General features: G+C 38.7%; 2 protein-coding genes across 2 annotated transcripts; both read left to right on the top strand.

The window, feature by feature from the left end:
• Positions 1–786: 786 nt before the first annotated feature.
• dohh (deoxyhypusine hydroxylase/monooxygenase) lies at positions 787–8,944 on the top strand. Its single transcript, XM_034673219.1, has 6 exons — positions 787–895; positions 2,558–2,667; positions 4,363–4,530; positions 4,897–4,973; positions 5,781–6,036; positions 7,400–8,944. The coding sequence occupies exons 2-6, from the start codon at positions 2,562–2,564 to the stop codon at positions 7,708–7,710; spliced, it is 918 nt and encodes a 305-aa protein (XP_034529110.1). The 5' UTR covers positions 787–895; positions 2,558–2,561; the 3' UTR covers positions 7,711–8,944.
• A 1,891-nt stretch (positions 8,945–10,835) lies between these two features.
• Positions 10,836–16,014, top strand: rsph4a (radial spoke head component 4A). Its single transcript, XM_034700082.1, has 7 exons — positions 10,836–11,106; positions 11,483–11,705; positions 12,310–12,591; positions 13,702–14,151; positions 14,244–14,388; positions 15,470–15,587; positions 15,691–16,014. The coding sequence occupies exons 1-7, from the start codon at positions 11,000–11,002 to the stop codon at positions 15,917–15,919; spliced, it is 1,554 nt and encodes a 517-aa protein (XP_034555973.1). The 5' UTR covers positions 10,836–10,999; the 3' UTR covers positions 15,920–16,014.
• The last annotated feature ends 623 nt before the right edge of the window (positions 16,015–16,637 follow it).

Raw genomic sequence — 16,637 nt, 5'->3', positions numbered from 1 at the left:
TGCCTGTAGTTATTGAAGTCCGTCAATTTACTGCTTTATCAACAACTTCCAGTAATTCTCTATATTCCAGACAGTAAAGCTAATCCCCTCATAGTCTGCTCTTATCTGCTTGGATCAAGGGCGCTAGTAAACATTATTAATCTTATCCTTAGGAAAAAGTCAGAATTCTGAGAAAAAAACTCTGAATTCTGTCTAATTTTAGTCTGAACTGAAATTATTCAGTGGAAATAGGGATCTTTTAAAGAATCTCGCTTTGAAAATATCCCAAATCATCACTAATATGATACATTTCCAGTGGCTTTTATTTTGAAATTCCAAATCAGGTGTAGCTGTAATTGGCAGCATCACATTTTGAGTTTCGTCCTTTCAGTCTGAATCAAAAAATATCAGTGGAAACTGATATTTATTGTAATGCCAAATATATAATTACCAGGCAAATTGTTATATACCAGATGGCTTTTATTTTGAAAATCAACCATAATTCTGACTTTTTTCTCAGAATTCCGACTTTTTTTCTCAGAAGTCTGACTTTAATCTCAGAAGTCCAACTTTTTTCTCAGAATTCTGACTTTAAACTCATAATTAGAACTTTATTCTCAGTTTAATAATAATAATAATTTAAAAAAAAGTCTTTGACCTTAAACATTTTTTTTCAGTGGCCCTAATCCTCTTCAACAAAATGCTCGGTTTACCTGATTACATTTGATTTGAGATCATGCTGACATGAACTAGTGGACATTTAAATAAAAAGCAGATTGAACTTTTACTTTGAAAGAACTTCCTCTGAATAGCGTCACATAAGCGGAAGTAGAAAGACTCCTCACCCATGTGTAGTCCCCGGTAGTCCCACAGAGACCCGTACCACTGTCAATAGTACCTGGATATAAACCGCAAGGTTTGTACGTTTCTAGTTTCCTTGTTGTTACAGCTCTGAGTCGATATGTCAGTATAGTCTGTGTTGTATCCGGTTGTAAGGAATGTCTAATGTTTGGTAGAAGTTTAACTCAGGAAGCTAACAGCTAGCTACAGACCAGTTTCATAACCCGGCTGGTAACATAATGATCCCCTTTACTGGTAGCGTTACAAAAGCCTGAAACGTGGCTGGTGACTCTTTCATGTGGACTGGACGTGTTCAATTCCGACAGATTGAGACGTAACTTAACCTTCATACTTAGCCTTAGTATTCAGTATTCAGTATAATTCAGAGATCTGCAAGTGTCAACAAAACAAGGCAGTTCTATCTTTGAGGTGAAGTTTACTTTGACTGGATGATTGTCCAGTAAGACATCAGAGCAAACTTTGATGTAACATTGAATAAAATGATAGATTTCTACTTTATGAATTGGACGATTTTTGTTTGTTGTGATATATGTACAATAGTGTGCCAAAGTTTGTTATTGTTTTGTATTTACATTTCTTATGTTATGATTAGCATCAACATTAGTATGACACCTGTAGGTTGAATCAAGTTAAATGCAAACTGGTTGTCTACTTCATCTTAGTAAACTAATCCAGAAATTGACATCTTTAACCTGCTAATCACCCTCCTCAACAAATTACAATACATACAAAACTCAGCTGCACGCCTCCTCACTCACACCCGCTCCAGAGACCACATCACCCTAGTCCTCCAGAACCTCCATTGGCTTCCCATCCCCTTCAGAATACAAGATCCTCCTCATCACCTACAAAGCCCTCCATAATCTAGTTCCCTCCTACCTCACCGACCTTCTGCAGCCATACAATCCCTCCCGCAACCTCCACTCCACCAATGCCAACCTCCTCACCCCTCTCACCAAACCCAAGCATCGAACCTGGGGGGACAGGGCTTTCTCTGTCGCTGCCCCCACCCCCTGGAACTCTCTCCCCCTACACCTCAGACTCTCTCCCTCTCTCACCAACTTCAAATCCAGACTCAAAACCCACCTGTTTAGAAAGGCTTTTAACCTATATTTGATTGACTTTTTGTTTTTGTTTTTGTTTTGCTTTGCTTTCCTTTGCTTATCTATTGGATAATGAATTTTTGTAAAGTGTCTTAGAGAAACTTTTAAAGCACTTTTATAAATATAATGTGTTATTATTATTATTATTATTATTATTATGATTATTATTATTATTATTATTATTAATCATGTCTGATCACAAGCCACAATGTCAAGAAGCAGAGAAAAGTAGCCAATATTTTTATACAACATGTTTGGTATGGTTATTGGTTATTGTCATGGATGACATAAAGGAATAACCCTTAAAATCCAGAATAATGCCTATTTGTTCAGTTAATAGTTACATTAAATAAAAATGTGTGTCACCTTTTTCCAGCAAGATCTGGTTTAATTATAGTTGCCATAATCGAACCATCCCTCTCTCCATTATTTTGTTTGTTGTGTTTGTGAATTTGTTGTAGTCTGCAATCCTTTTGTATTTTCTTGTTTTATCAAATTGCTACGGATATTTTCTGTCAGTCTTAGAATACACAAATCTTTGCAATTTACTTTTTTCTGAGTTATTTATTTGATCAGTTAACGTAATGCTCACAGCTGTCTTTCTCCCTGTTTAGCATAATGGCCAGTGGTGAGAAGGTGGGAGCAGTTGGAAAAGTTTTGGTGGACCCAGGACTGGACCTGGCCCGGCGGTTTAGAGCTTTATTTACACTGAAGAGCCTTGGAGGTAAACACAGACATAGAAAAAAAGAAATAATTGTAAAAAATACACTGGTGGCCAAAATGATTAGAACACCTGACAGATCTAAATAAATTGACTTTGTTCGTGCCTCCAAAACATGATTTAATTTCATAATGTTCGTAAAACATGTAGATGGTTGCTCTGAGCCCAACAAACATCAGATGAAGTGAGTCCTGCGGTTTTTATCCACTTTTAACTTTAATATTTGGTATGTCCATTGTCCACCTTTTGAAGCAATTACAGCAGCACATCTCTCTGACATAGTATCCATATATTTCCTGAGAACTTCAACACTAATGTTATCCCATGCCCTCTAAAACTCAAAAGTCTTTCCTTGAATGTAAAATAGATCTGTCCGGTTTATTCTCCAACTCGCCCCAAATTAGCTTGATGGGGTTGAGGTCCAGACTTTGAGGAGGCCAGTCCATCATTTTCAATGTTCCAGCAGATTCCTTCTGTCACAGGTAGTTCAGGCAATAGTTAGAAGATTGTTGAGAGTCATTGTCCTCTTGTAAAATAAATCCAGGCCCATTAAGACGACTCCCAGATCGACTCTATGCCTCACCAGAAGTATTGTTGTGGTCTACTTTCTTATTCATGAATCCATCAGTTTTCACTGAGTCACCTGTTCCTGAGGCTGACACTTTGAGATGCTTCACTTGTCTTTTTTTCTACCTCTCTCCTTTCGGTTCTGGTGTGAATTGGTGGCATCATGGCAGCTAAAGTGTACTTTACGGGCTTGGACTGCATCTCAGGTCCTTGGCTATGCGGCGGTAACTCCAGCCAGCATCATAAAGGGCCTTTATTCGAACCCGTTGCTCACTCGTAAGCTCCTACTTCACCTTAGTCGTGTTCAGAGAGCGACATGTGTTCAAGACTTCTTCTAGATGCTTTGGATTTATACCAATTGGTGGTGTGGCCACAGTGACAAAACCCTGATGTTACCAATCACTTAATGAGCAGGAGAGGCCTTCTACATTCAAAAGGATCACACGGGTGTGTCCTAAAGTAAGACTCTTGCATTGTCCTGTGAAGGAACATGATTTTGTGACATTGACAGTGGGATTGGCCTAGCTTGTTTTTTGTAATGAAAATGTTTAAATCTCCTTATGATGGATCTATTCTATTGTTAATAGAGCATGATTTCATAGAGCATGATGATGACTTTGTAGATATTTCATTAATTTTATGGGTATTTTAATGACCAATTCAACCAAACAACTGAAACCTCTTAAATATGCCAAGTGTTCTAATAATTAATTTTGGCCATCACTGTAGGTCTCAAAAACAGGTCACTGAAGGGCCAAAAGTCAAGTGTGATCATCATCACTTTTTGCCCGCAAGACCTATTGTTTCATACTGTCACAGGTCCACTATGGAATGGAGACACTTCTGTTCTCATGTTGTGAAATTGGGGATACCGTTACATCTCTAATTCTTTACAATAGTTTGAAATCTGTTCTGTTTACATGTTGTTGGTAAGCTTTTACGGTGCTTCTTTAAAATCTGACACATTTAAGATAAGTATTCATCAAATTAACGTATTGTTTACTCAAGCTTAATGTCTGTGATTGCTCTGACTTCCATGTGTAGTCTACCAAAACAGTTTTCAGGATGAACATGTACAATCTGTTAAAGTCTTGTCCTGTGAGAACTGATTTAAGCTGAATCCTGTGTCAGGTGCTGAGGCAATCGAATGGATCAGTAAGGCCTTCAGCGATGAGTCTGCGCTGCTGAAGCATGAGCTGGCCTACTGCCTGGGACAGATGCAGGACAAACGGGCCATACCAACTCTGACTGCTGTACTGAAAGATACACAGCAGGAAGCAATGGTCAGGCATGAAGCAGGTAAATGTACATTTGAGCTCAATCAATGGGAGGTGAAAAGAGCCTATTCACTGTCACATGGGATTCAAATGTTTCCCACACCAAAGCTTATCCTATCTACATGTCAAAATATTTTTGGACAAGATACTTAGGCTCACTTTGCCAACAAACTTTTTTTTGAGGAGTTTATATTGTAAATGAATGTTTAGCTGATTTGTAGCCTTGCTCTGCACTTGATTAGTATAGAAATGTGTTTTTGAAATAGTGAAAGCTGATATGTGAAGACACCTTAAGTGGTTTGAAGACTGGAGAGGCGCTGTGTTAGCATAGTCTGTTCACCATTTACTTTATATTTGTGCTTTACAATCACTGTGTGTCTGTCTTCAGGAGAAGCTTTGGGAGCCATTGGAGATCCCATGGTTCTAGATCTTCTTAAAGAGTACAGTCAGGATCCCGTTATAGAGGTAAGAATGAACACTCAAGCCTCCACATTTTGTATGTGTTGCCAGGCAGCAGTGTGAATTTACATATTGCATAAATACTTAGAATAGAGAATAGAATAGAATGGAATGTACTTAATAATCGCCGAAGGGGGTAATTCAGGTGTCTGGGATATAAAAGACACCTGATAGGATCGCAGAGCAACATTTCACACTTAGATTCGACAATCAACATTTATTTTGAACATTTATAATTATAACTAACATTCAGATTTATATTTAACATTTAGACATAACATTTCACATTTAGATTTTTATTTAGCATTTGAATTTAACAGTGATTGTAACTTTAACATATTTTTCACAATGAAATTAAATGTGGAGAAGGTCACAAATATTTCTCTAAATGTGATAAAGAAGTGACTTAAACTTGTTTTTATGACGTTTTGGAGCTAAATGTGGAGAAATGTTGCTGTTTTTTTTCAGTGTGCATAACTTTACAAACGTTGACCCAGACAAAGCTTGTTGTCTGTAACAGTTGTGGTTTAGTTCTTTTGGTACTATTGGAACTACAACCTTGTTTTTAAATAACAGTTTGTGTAGAAATCACAAGGTTAGAATATAGACTTCAGTCTATTGCTGTATCAGTTAAATAGCCAAATGAAAATGATCAAGCATACAGTATTCGTACTATCATCTTTCTTCACTTCGGTTTTTACTTTGATTCAGTCTTCATGACAACAAAGACACATGTCAGAAATGTGGAATCAAACATTGTGCATGTAGCATTGTACCAGCAGTACATTTAAACACCCTGCTGCTTCTCTGCAGGTTGCAGAGACGTGTCAGTTGGCTGTTCGTCGGCTTGAGTGGCTGCAGGGTGGAGGAGAGAAACAGTTGGATGGTGCAAGTACAGATAAAAATCCATACTGCTCCGTTGATCCCGCCCCCCCAGCAGAGAGGAAGAGTGTGTCAGAGCTCCGCTCTATTTTGCTGGATGAGACACTACCACTGTTTGAACGTTACAGGGCCATGTTTGCCCTGCGTAACCTTGGCAACGAGGAGGCTGCACTAGCACTGGGAGATGGTAAGAGATGACACTCATGTTCTAGCTAGTTATCATTGTAGCCGTTGTGGAAAAAAAAAACACAACTGCAACTCAAGTTCTGGTAATGTGATGGTCCTTTTCATGTTTTCATCTCAGGTGCAAATTCTTTGTGATTTGAAACAAAAACAGGACTTGTAGTTTTTAGTGATAAGTCTGAACTACATTTTAGCGATTCCATTAATTTCCCCACATTGTCAATTAATCCTGTTACACTGCTAATATTTACTTGAACTCAGAAAAGCCAAATAAAACAAGCTAATTAAATCTATATTTTACTTTTTTTTTTTATTTAGTCAACTTTGTACAACTTCTGTTTTTCATCGTGTTATTTACATTCTTTATAGCTTTTGTAAATAACATTGACATTCACTCAGAACTGGAGTGCAGTATTAGTCAGTGGTGGATAAAGTACACAGCTTCATGACTTAAGTCAAAGTTTAGAGCCTCCTGGTCAAACATTACTTCAATACAAGTGAAAATGTTAAAGTCCTGGAGTACTTGCTTTTAAAAATACTTAAGTATTCAAAGTACTTTTGAAAGTATCTCAAAATGTTTTTTCTCAAAGCATGAGTGCAGTCAAGGATGCATGGGTGTACATTCAGCTACGTTATGTTTATCTAGAAAACATTATTCATATCTTAAGAGTAAACCATAAAATATAAACAGCAACTAAGTTACTACAAGCACAGCCAAGTTTAAAATGTTCATCTAGAATAAAACAAGTTTGTTAGCTACAGATCTTAACATGTTTTAGTTTAGATGGTGATGTTTTGTAGGCTGTGGTGAAGTTTGTGTGGTAAACAGATCAGAGATTACAACAATACCAATCATTCATCATTTCACAAACCTCAAATGTGGGCTTAAAATATGGTCATGGTCAAGTAGCGAATCATCATCCTTCTCCACCATAGCTATCAATACCACAACTAAATGAACGGACTGGTCTGAATAACATTTGATCTGCGTTTGCTCTACCCTCAACCGAGGTACGGCTACACCATTGAGACAAACCAAACACAAGTACATGAACAGTTTACGGTCTTTGGGATCTGATTTCAGAAAAGAAAATGAATCCGCTGACTTCAAAGCAAAAGTAGTGAGTAACTAGAGCACTGATAGAAATGTAGTGAAGTCAGAAGTATGATAATTGTCTTTCAAATGGAGTAAAAGTTATAAGTTCCCCTCAAAAATAATGCACAGGTAAAGTACAGATACTCAAAAAATGTACTTAAGTACAGTACCTAAGTAAATTTACTTTGTTATTGTCCACCACTGTTATTAGTACATGTGAGGCATACCTAAATATAACTAAATAAAATATCTTTTTATGTTTCGTCTCCAGGCCTGCAGTGCTCCAGTGCTTTGTTCCGTCATGAAATTGGCTACGTCCTAGGTCAGATGCAGCACCCTGCAGCGGTCCCCGCCCTGAGTGCAGCTTTGGAGCGTCCCGGTGAGAGCCCAATGGTTCGCCATGAGGCAGCGGAGGCCCTTGGCTCAATCGGCAAAGATGAGTGTCTGGCTGTGCTGCAGCGTTTCCGTAAAGACACAGAACGTGTGGTCAAGGAGAGCTGTGAGGTTGCTCTGGACATGCTGGACTATGAAAACAGTGACCAGTTCCAATACGCAGATGGACTGGTCAGGTTGCAGGGTTAGAGGTCAATGTCACTTAGGTCTTTTTTAAATTAACAGTTTTACTCTCTGTACTGTACCATATACAGCAGGACAGATGGACTATGTAGTGCTACTCTACTGCTGCATCTCCTCGGATGAAGCTTTACATAATTATAGCTGCTGAGCACATAAAATCCAAAGCAAAGTTGAAGAACGTTAGACAAACTGGTGGGGGTGAAAGAGCTGCTCAGGGTTCTGTGTGATGGGAGACTGTTGGATCTGTTTGAGTAGTGTACAACAGGTGATTCTGCTCAAAAAACTTTTTTAGGCTTCATTTTGAGTACACTTTTCTTATACTCCCTCATTAGTTTATGTTAGAAGATCAAAATCCTGACAGAACAATGTGACATTTACTGCCTTTACAGCAAACTGCCCCACGGGGACATTAAAGTTTTACTCTACTCCACAGAGTCAGTGGAAGGTCTTCTCCTACACAGCCTTATTTGTTTTTCTCTTTTATCTTCCTATCTATTGTTTTGTCTGAGAGCTGTAAAGGATCATGAATACCAATGACAACGTTGAATGGACTGGTTCTATATTAATGCAATAGTTCTTACTCAGGCTGCACTAAAGTCAATCTGACCTAATGTCCGGTAATTCTACTCTCTGTTGTAGACTTAAAGTATGTGGGGTAATACACAGATATTTTGTTTTACAGGGAATGCTCACTCAAGACTGTCAATCAGTTAATCAATCAATCAATCTTTATATGTATAGCACCAAATCACAAGAAACATTATCTTAAGACGCTTTCTAGAAACAGAGCAGGTCTAGGCCCTATTCTACGTTAAATTATTAACAGAGAGAGAGAGAGAGAGAGAGAGAGAGAGATGATAGCATTGCACCTTGCAGTGTTAAGCTAGTTACAGCGGCAAGGAAAAACTTCCTTTTAACAGACAGAAACCTTGAGCAGAATCAGACTCATGTTAGACAGGGTGTCTGCCTCCCGGACCCTGACTGGTAGATGATTCCAAAAGAGAAAGCTCTGTAAACTTTTACAAAGTTTGCACAGTAGTTCTTGAAATCTCTAATCTCTTAGGCACCTATGATTGCTTTTCACTAAATTGCTTTAGACTGACAGGTTATCTGGCACCATTCTCAGCCAGATGTGCAATCATGTGCAATGTATGCATAATTCTAATGATCCTGTACCAATTGATCTGAGATTCTCAATAAGCCTTTTGTGCCCTAAATATATGACTCAATTGTCAAAGCATCAGTGTGTACATTTCTTTCGTGCATTCCTTTTTTACGTTTTTTTTCTTTCTGAAGTAGCATTTTATATTGATGTCACACTTAATGTTTTTGTATACATACTTAGAGGAAGGTGATGCATTAAAAGAAAAAACGAATAGGCAGAGACACAGAAGAGGACAGTTGCTTCATTATATTCATAAAACCAAATGATGAGAGGGAAATGATTAGGGAACCTGTATTTCTACATGTACAAAAACATGGGTGTTATGCTCCCACTATCCTGGTTATGAGCTCTCATACATTCATTTTGAGTGTGTTTGCTGTGTCCCTAGTAATCCTACAGTTGATGCTAATATGGTTCATATTCTACTTATATTGTTTGACCCTACACTAAAAAGGCTACAAAATGACTTGGTACTTTCTTTATTTACTGAGGAATATTTGTTTCTCTCTTTGTTGATATCAGGCCTGTCCAAAGAGATTACTTACTTGTGGTGTTCAATGACCACTATGTAGTTCCGAGTGATCAACCTTTGAAGGCTGAAATATAAACAAGTTAACCCCAGGTTAGTTAGAACATCCTATGCAATTGTTGATATTTATATACAGATGATTTATCCGGATATCAGCTGTCAGTCTTCAGAATAGAGCTGTGACGCAACCAAATCTATTGAACTGCTCTTTGAAAACGAGCAATGGTAACTGATTTTGTAGTTGCATGCCATTCTTATATTATTATTTTTTGACAGTAGATGTAATCCGGTTTCATCTTTTAATGAAAAGGTGTTAGTGTCAAAAGGTAGGGAAACTATATTAACCCCTTGTGCACTGTATGATGTATCATCAATCATACTCCATACAAGGATAAAAAATGTACAAAGCATGAATTTAAAACTACATTTTCAATTAACTTTAATCACATTTTGGTTCTTACATAATGAAACGGGATATTTAAGTTTAAATGATTCTGATCCTAGTCTAACTGTAGTGGCTCTTTGTCATAAAAAACTCAAAGAAAAATCAAAATATCAAACTCAAACTTTATCTAAACTTAATCAAAGGGTCACTGATGCACCGTGGGAATGTGATATACGCACTATGCAGGCAAAATAAGTCCGATGTCCATGCAAAAGTTCAGCGGTTTCTAATGGTTTATTTTGATGGCAAGCAAGCAAACAAAGGGTATAAAGAAAGTCACGGCTCCTGCTGCCCCTCTTGTGCTGGTAAAAAACCATAGACTCACACAGGTGCATGCTGGCCTTCTGCCACCTACCTATCTAAATAACCTCAGGTGCCCAAAGTTCCTAATTAGCAAACAAACAAAAAATAACAAAATAAATACTAAATATACAAAAAATCTAAATATACTAAACAAATGACTAGCACAAAATATATCCCTAAAAATCTAACTTAAATTAAGAAAGAAAGAAAGAAAGAAAGAAAGAAAGGTACTTTATTAATCCCCAGGGGGGAAATTCAATTTTTTCACTCGTGTTATTTTTGGACATGTTACACATACAGTTTTTTTGGTATATACATACAAATGCACACACATGCAGTGAACATGCTTAGGGAGAGATGTCAGAGTGAGGATACTGCCGTCAACCAGCGCACCCCGAGCAGTTGGGGGTTCAGTGCCTTGCTCAAGGGCACATCGGCAGTGCCCAGGCAAGTGAACCAGCACCTCTCCAGCCACCAGTCCACTTGCTTAAATTACCTATAAAAAGAAAGGTTTGGATAAATCTAACAATTAATACTACTTATTAATTATGAATAAATAAATATTTAAATACAAAAAATAAACAAATAGCTCCAACACCCATCTCTACAGTACTTCCCATTTAATGAAAACCTTATTGTCTGATTGTCCTCTAGGGGGCGTGGTGCCGCCGAGGGTAGCAACCAGTCTGTTACAGTTACCTTAGCAACCATCAAAGTTTGTGTCTACACCGCTGCTGCTGTTCGTCCCGAACCTGCAAGAGTATTTAATGCTAGACATCCAGAAGAGCGTTTCTGACTAATCTTGAAGTGTCAGTAGGATTAAAGGTGAAACGTTTTAAGACGTGTGAAAGAGATGGAAGCTGCGGATGGAAACCAAGACAGCAGTGAAGAGACGAAGCAGACAGCTGCGTCGTTCAAGGCCTATTTGATGAAAAACAACACGAAAAATAACCTGAATCTGTAAGTAAGGCGAGAATGAGATATGCATGAAGCTACTTAGAGCTCCTTTTCTCCTTCAAAGCCTACATTGTGTTAAGTCAAACAGAAGGGAAGCGTTGAGGAAAGCTAATGTACTCAAAGTTGGAGATAGGGAGCTATAGGGTTAAATTAATGGCACTCTGCAACATCCGAGTTACTGAGTTAATTGAATTTGTGTAATACAAATTAAGTCACTACAACATGTAAAATCAGAGATTGTAGCATTATTAAAAAAAAATGTGTTGCCAGAATTCAATGATGTGGTCAATGTTGAAACATACATTTGTTATTGTTATAGTTAAAGGGCCATCTAATTACCATCTAATGCAAAACTGACAATGGGTCTGTAATGTTCCAGTTATGACCATCTCACTCGGTTGCTGATAAAGCTGATGGATGAGCGTCCACAGGATGTGGTGGATGTGTTCGAGGATATGAGCCATGATGTCAAACGGGGTTTATTTGAACAAAAGCAGAGCACCCTACGAGACCTACAACAGACAACAGCTGCTGAGCTGCTGGCTGAGCAGCAGCGCCAGCTGTTTGCTCGCTCAGAAGAAGCTGACCAAGAGGACGAACTGGTATTGGCTACACTCACCTACAAAACAAAGGGAACTAGTTTCTTCAACACCAAATGTAGCCATTTCACATATTTCTGCTATGTCCACAGCAGTTAACTGGACATAGAACCTATTTTATACACAAGCATTTTACTGCTACTTGTGTTCAATCAGTCTTTATTTGTATAGAGCCAAATCACAACAAATGTTACCTCAAGACACTTTTACAAACATAGCAGGTGTAGACTGTACTCTGTTAAATTAATATAGACTCAACATCAAGACAAGATAAGATCCAGTCCCCGCTTACTGACAGGACTCATCGTAATCCACCATGAGCATTGCACCTTGCAGTATTTAGCTAGTTACAGCAGCAAGGAAAAACTTCCTTTTAACAGGCAGAAACCTCGAGCAGATCCAGACTCATGTTAGACAGCAATCTGCCTAAATCATGAAGGATTTAGTTTTTCATCAAGCATTCTTTTACTGATGCAGTCCACCACAATCGATTTTATTAAACTGTGTGACATTATCACTTACCCTTTCATCGTAAAAAAGTATGGTTGGTATCACTCCTTTATGAGGCAACTTTCTTAATGTAACACTTGTTATTGGTCTTTGTCAGGTGGACACACCTTTTCCAAATGTGAATGAGATTGGCTTTTACCTGGAACAGGCTGGGGTGGGCCTGGGCAGAGAGGAGATGCAGAGGATCTTCCTCGCACTCAAGCAGCTTGTTGAGTCTCAATCACTGCAGCGTTGCCGATTTTGGGGCAAAATCCTGGGAACACAGAGCAGCTATATTGTTGCTGAAGCAGAGTACAGAGAAGGGGAGGAAGAAGAGGAGCAGAGCACTGAGGATGCAGGAGAGGAAGAGGAGAGAGAGGCTGTGACTCAGGAGAATGAGGTAAGGACACAAAAAGTACTTTGGTTATTTATTTGTTTGTTTATTTGATGAGGCAGACCATGGAAGTAAGTTTGAGTATAACAATGCAGGATATAACATTTCTGAAGTGAGCAAGAATGCCAATTTACAATGTAAAAGATTATTTTATTCTTCAACTGTAACTTATGATATTTGTTGTAAAACATTTTCCTGGTATTGCTCCTATTTAAATTACTGTTAGTCAATATAATCTGAACACTAAGTCTATCATTCAACATGTGTAACAACATGCTTAACTGTTGAGCTCTCGATAATTTATCTGTTTGCATATTTGACAAAGACAGTGCACAGTTTCTTAGCTGTAGGAGATAGCTATAAAAAATGTACGGCCCCCCTGGTGCCCTCATGTCTAAAGACATCGCGCTAAAGTACCCTCTCGGATTAGATTAAACAGTACAAATTGCCTTCTATGGTGCCATTTCATTTGAAAATGCATGAAAAAGTGCCCTCTGGATGCACCTGAAATGTACAAAACATAAAACGGTGCCCTCTGGATGGCCTATAAATGTAAAAACTGCAAAAAAAAAGTGCCCTCTGGATGCCCCTCAATTATATAAGACATAAAAGAGTCAATAAATAGTTAAAAAGTGTTCACTTTTAGTTGCTCTTTGTGGATTGAATGCACAAAAATGCCCTCCGGATGCTCCTCCAGTGAATCAAATGTAAAAAAAAAAAGTGCCCTCTTTTGCCAATGCAGTTTATTTTGATATGTTAATTATGTAATATAATCAATAATATAGAAACATATCAATAGTATTGTGTTTTCCTTCTTCATAATTTAATTTCCACCACAATTGGAAAAATATTCACCACCATGCAGCATACTTTTCTCTTTCTTTTCTTGCTTGTGTAGTATTCAGGAAATATTATATTAATGGCAGAATTATTACTCTCTGTAAAACAAACAAAGGCCTGGTCCGTCTGCATGCCCTGAACCACTTTATTGGAACCAACCTGGTGACAGCAGTTAAATGCATTGGAAATTATGATACCATCATATCAATCTCCTGACTGATTGTCTGGTTTGTCTTAGTTGTCTAAGATTATGGTTTTCCTGGTTTTCATTTTCAGGTGGATACACTCCCTCAGTCGACCTTTAAGTCCCCACCAGTTGTGCCAAAGGAGGCGATAGGATCAGGTGCCAACAAGTTTGTGTACTATGTGTGCAATGAGGCTGGTCTTCCCTGGGTAAGGCTCCCATCAGTCACTCCTGCACAGATCACTGTTTCTCGCCAGATCCGTAAATTCTTCACTGGGAAGCTGGATAACCCAATTGTAAGCTACCCCCCTTTCCCTGGCAATGAAGCCAACTATCTGAGAGCGCAGATAGCGCGCATCTCTGCTGGAACACAAGTCAGCCCACAGGGCTTCTTCCAGGCTGGGGAAGAGGAGGGTGATGAAGAGGATGAGACACCCCGGGACAGCTATGAAGCAAATCCTGACTTTGAAGGCATGCCAGTTGTTGAGATGGCTGAGTCTCTGTCTACCTGGGTTCATCATGTTCAGCACATTCTGCAGCAGGTACAGGTCAAAGCAAGTGCATTGACCCATTGATGGCTGATGAATACATGTGTTTACTTTTCCTATATGAACATATGTATGACCTTCTTAAGGGGCGCTGTACTTGGGTAAACCTGGCTGTGAAACAAGAAGAAGAAACTCATGATGAAGAGGAGGCTGAGGACAGGGAGGAGGAGCCTGATGAACCTGAGCCAGAGATTGGACCCCCTCTGCTCACTCCCCTCTCCCAAGATGCAGGTCAGTCTTTGATTTAGGACAATTTCCTGCCATACCAGGAAAGGGTTTAAAAGACAACCAAGGCAGTCTTGATATAACGGTAAGAGTTTGGGAAGTTGTTGCTTTGCATTACAAATCATGATAAACTACCTCCAATCTTTGTGTTCAGCTGCCAAAATTCCAATGAGATCAGACAGTAGGAGATAAAATGTTGGAACAATAACAGAAAGCTTTCATGCTGCATGCAATTAGCACTGCGCCATATCAACATTCAATGAGTGCCCTGCTAACACCAATCAAATAAGGTCCTTTTAACAGACTTTGCCACAAACTACAGGTTTAGGTCCGTCTCTTTTTGTCATCATTCAGCCTGATAAATTAGGATGTAGCTGATATTGCCATTTTTTCATAAACGTAGCCATCCTTGATAATCATACTTTGGAGCTGATAACCATCTTTCTACATTGATCTTTCTGTACTCATCAGGAGAAAATCTCTATCGTTGAGTAAACTCAAACACCTTAAAACGTAGCTTATTGAAAGCACAATTACAAAACAAAGCACTCTTTCTCTCTCTTATTCTCCTCTATCCCTCTTTCCAACCCCAACTCGGTTGAAGCAGATGTCTGTCTAACACGAGTCTGGTTCTGCTCGAGGTTTCTGCCTGTTAAAAGGAAGTTTTTCCTTGCTGCTGTATCTAGCTAAATACTGCGAGGTGCAATGTTCATGGTGGATTAAGATGAGATAAGATCAGGTCCTGTCAGTAAGATGGGACTAGATCGTATCCAGTCTTGATGTTGGGTCTTTGTTAATCATTTAACATAGAGTACAGTCTAGCTAGACCTGCTATGTTTGTAAAAGCATCTTGAGATAATGTTCGTTTTGATTTGGTGCTATAGAAATAGAGATTGATTGATTGATTGATAACTATTTAACCGTAGTTTATTATTTTCTGTACTTGTAGAGATGTTATGATAAATTAACGGTGTCTTTTTCTCTCAACTTTTGTTGATTAACCAACAATCTCATCCTTCCTCTGTTTCTGAATCCAAATCTGTGTCCTTAAAGGCAGCTGAGTCTCTTAAATATTTTTGTTCCTCAGAAATGTTCAACACGCCTCCCTGGAGCTCCAAAATATCCTCTGCTCTCACCAGCCAGCATGCAATAGCTGCTTTACGATCTAATCTCTGGCCAGGGGCATATGCATATGCTTGTGGAAAGTAAGTACATGGATCAGAGTATTCTTACTTACTGTGTTTAATTTGTTCAAAGTTACCTATAAGAAAAAATGTGCTAACAACTACCTGATGTGTTTTCATTTAGGAAGTTTGAAAACATTTATGTTGGATGGGGTCTGAAGTATGCAGGTGAAGGGTTTAGCCCTCATGTCCCCCCACTACCACAGAAGGAATACCCTAGTGGACCAGAAATCACAGAGGCCCTTGATCCATCACTTGAGGAGGAACAGGCACTCAAAGAAGCTTTAGAGGTACAGGAAGCTGCTCAAGAGGAGATGGAGGAATCAGATGAAGAGGAGGAAGATGATGACTGATTTTTTTTTTCATTTTTCTTTTCTGTTTCATCTGTAAGGTTTTCCTTCAAAAGTCAATGGCAAAATAAATCTGTTTACTCAGCAACAGATCTTTATACTGTTATCCCAGGCAGATATTGTTTAATAACTGTAGGGGGCAGTGTTCAAATGCCGAGGCACTGCTTGCAGTGGCAATGAACCTACGTTTTGTTGGAGGTCACACTGACAATTTCTAAACTGCCTACTATACTAGCAGTACGTACTGATTTGGCCACAATTCAGTATGTAGTATGCAGTATGTGAACAAGAGCAAAATCCGCAGTATGCCAAAACTTCCTGGATGTCGTACTGTTTTGGGAAAATGTCTCAGTATGCAGCGAACCAGTTTCCCTCGCATACTGTTTCTGATAAAGCACAGTGCTAACGTCCCGCTTTTTCTTTTTTCTTCTTTTTTGACAGGGGGAACTCAGTTTTTAGGTGCTGTGAAAATTATTTAATTCCATATAAACCACTTCTTACATTTTTAAATAATAAGTGGATGCTAAAGAAGCAGTTTTGCTATCAGGTTGGCCGTTGTTTTCTTCCTCTTTCTGAAACCGGAAATCCAGTGACGCCTGGCCCAGCATACTGCAAAACAGACCCAACAGAACAATCACTACATACTACCTTCAAACACAGTATGTAGTATGCAGTAGTAGTACTTCATACTAAATTCGTAGTTAGTATGTAGCAGGTGGTT

Source organism: Notolabrus celidotus, chromosome 2 (assembly GCF_009762535.1).
Source record: "Notolabrus celidotus isolate fNotCel1 chromosome 2, fNotCel1.pri, whole genome shotgun sequence".
In the NCBI taxonomy this organism is placed as follows: Eukaryota; Metazoa; Chordata; class Actinopteri; order Labriformes; family Labridae; genus Notolabrus; species Notolabrus celidotus.
The sequence above is the reverse complement of the archived record's forward strand: the minus strand, read 5'-3'. Positions and strand labels throughout refer to the sequence as shown.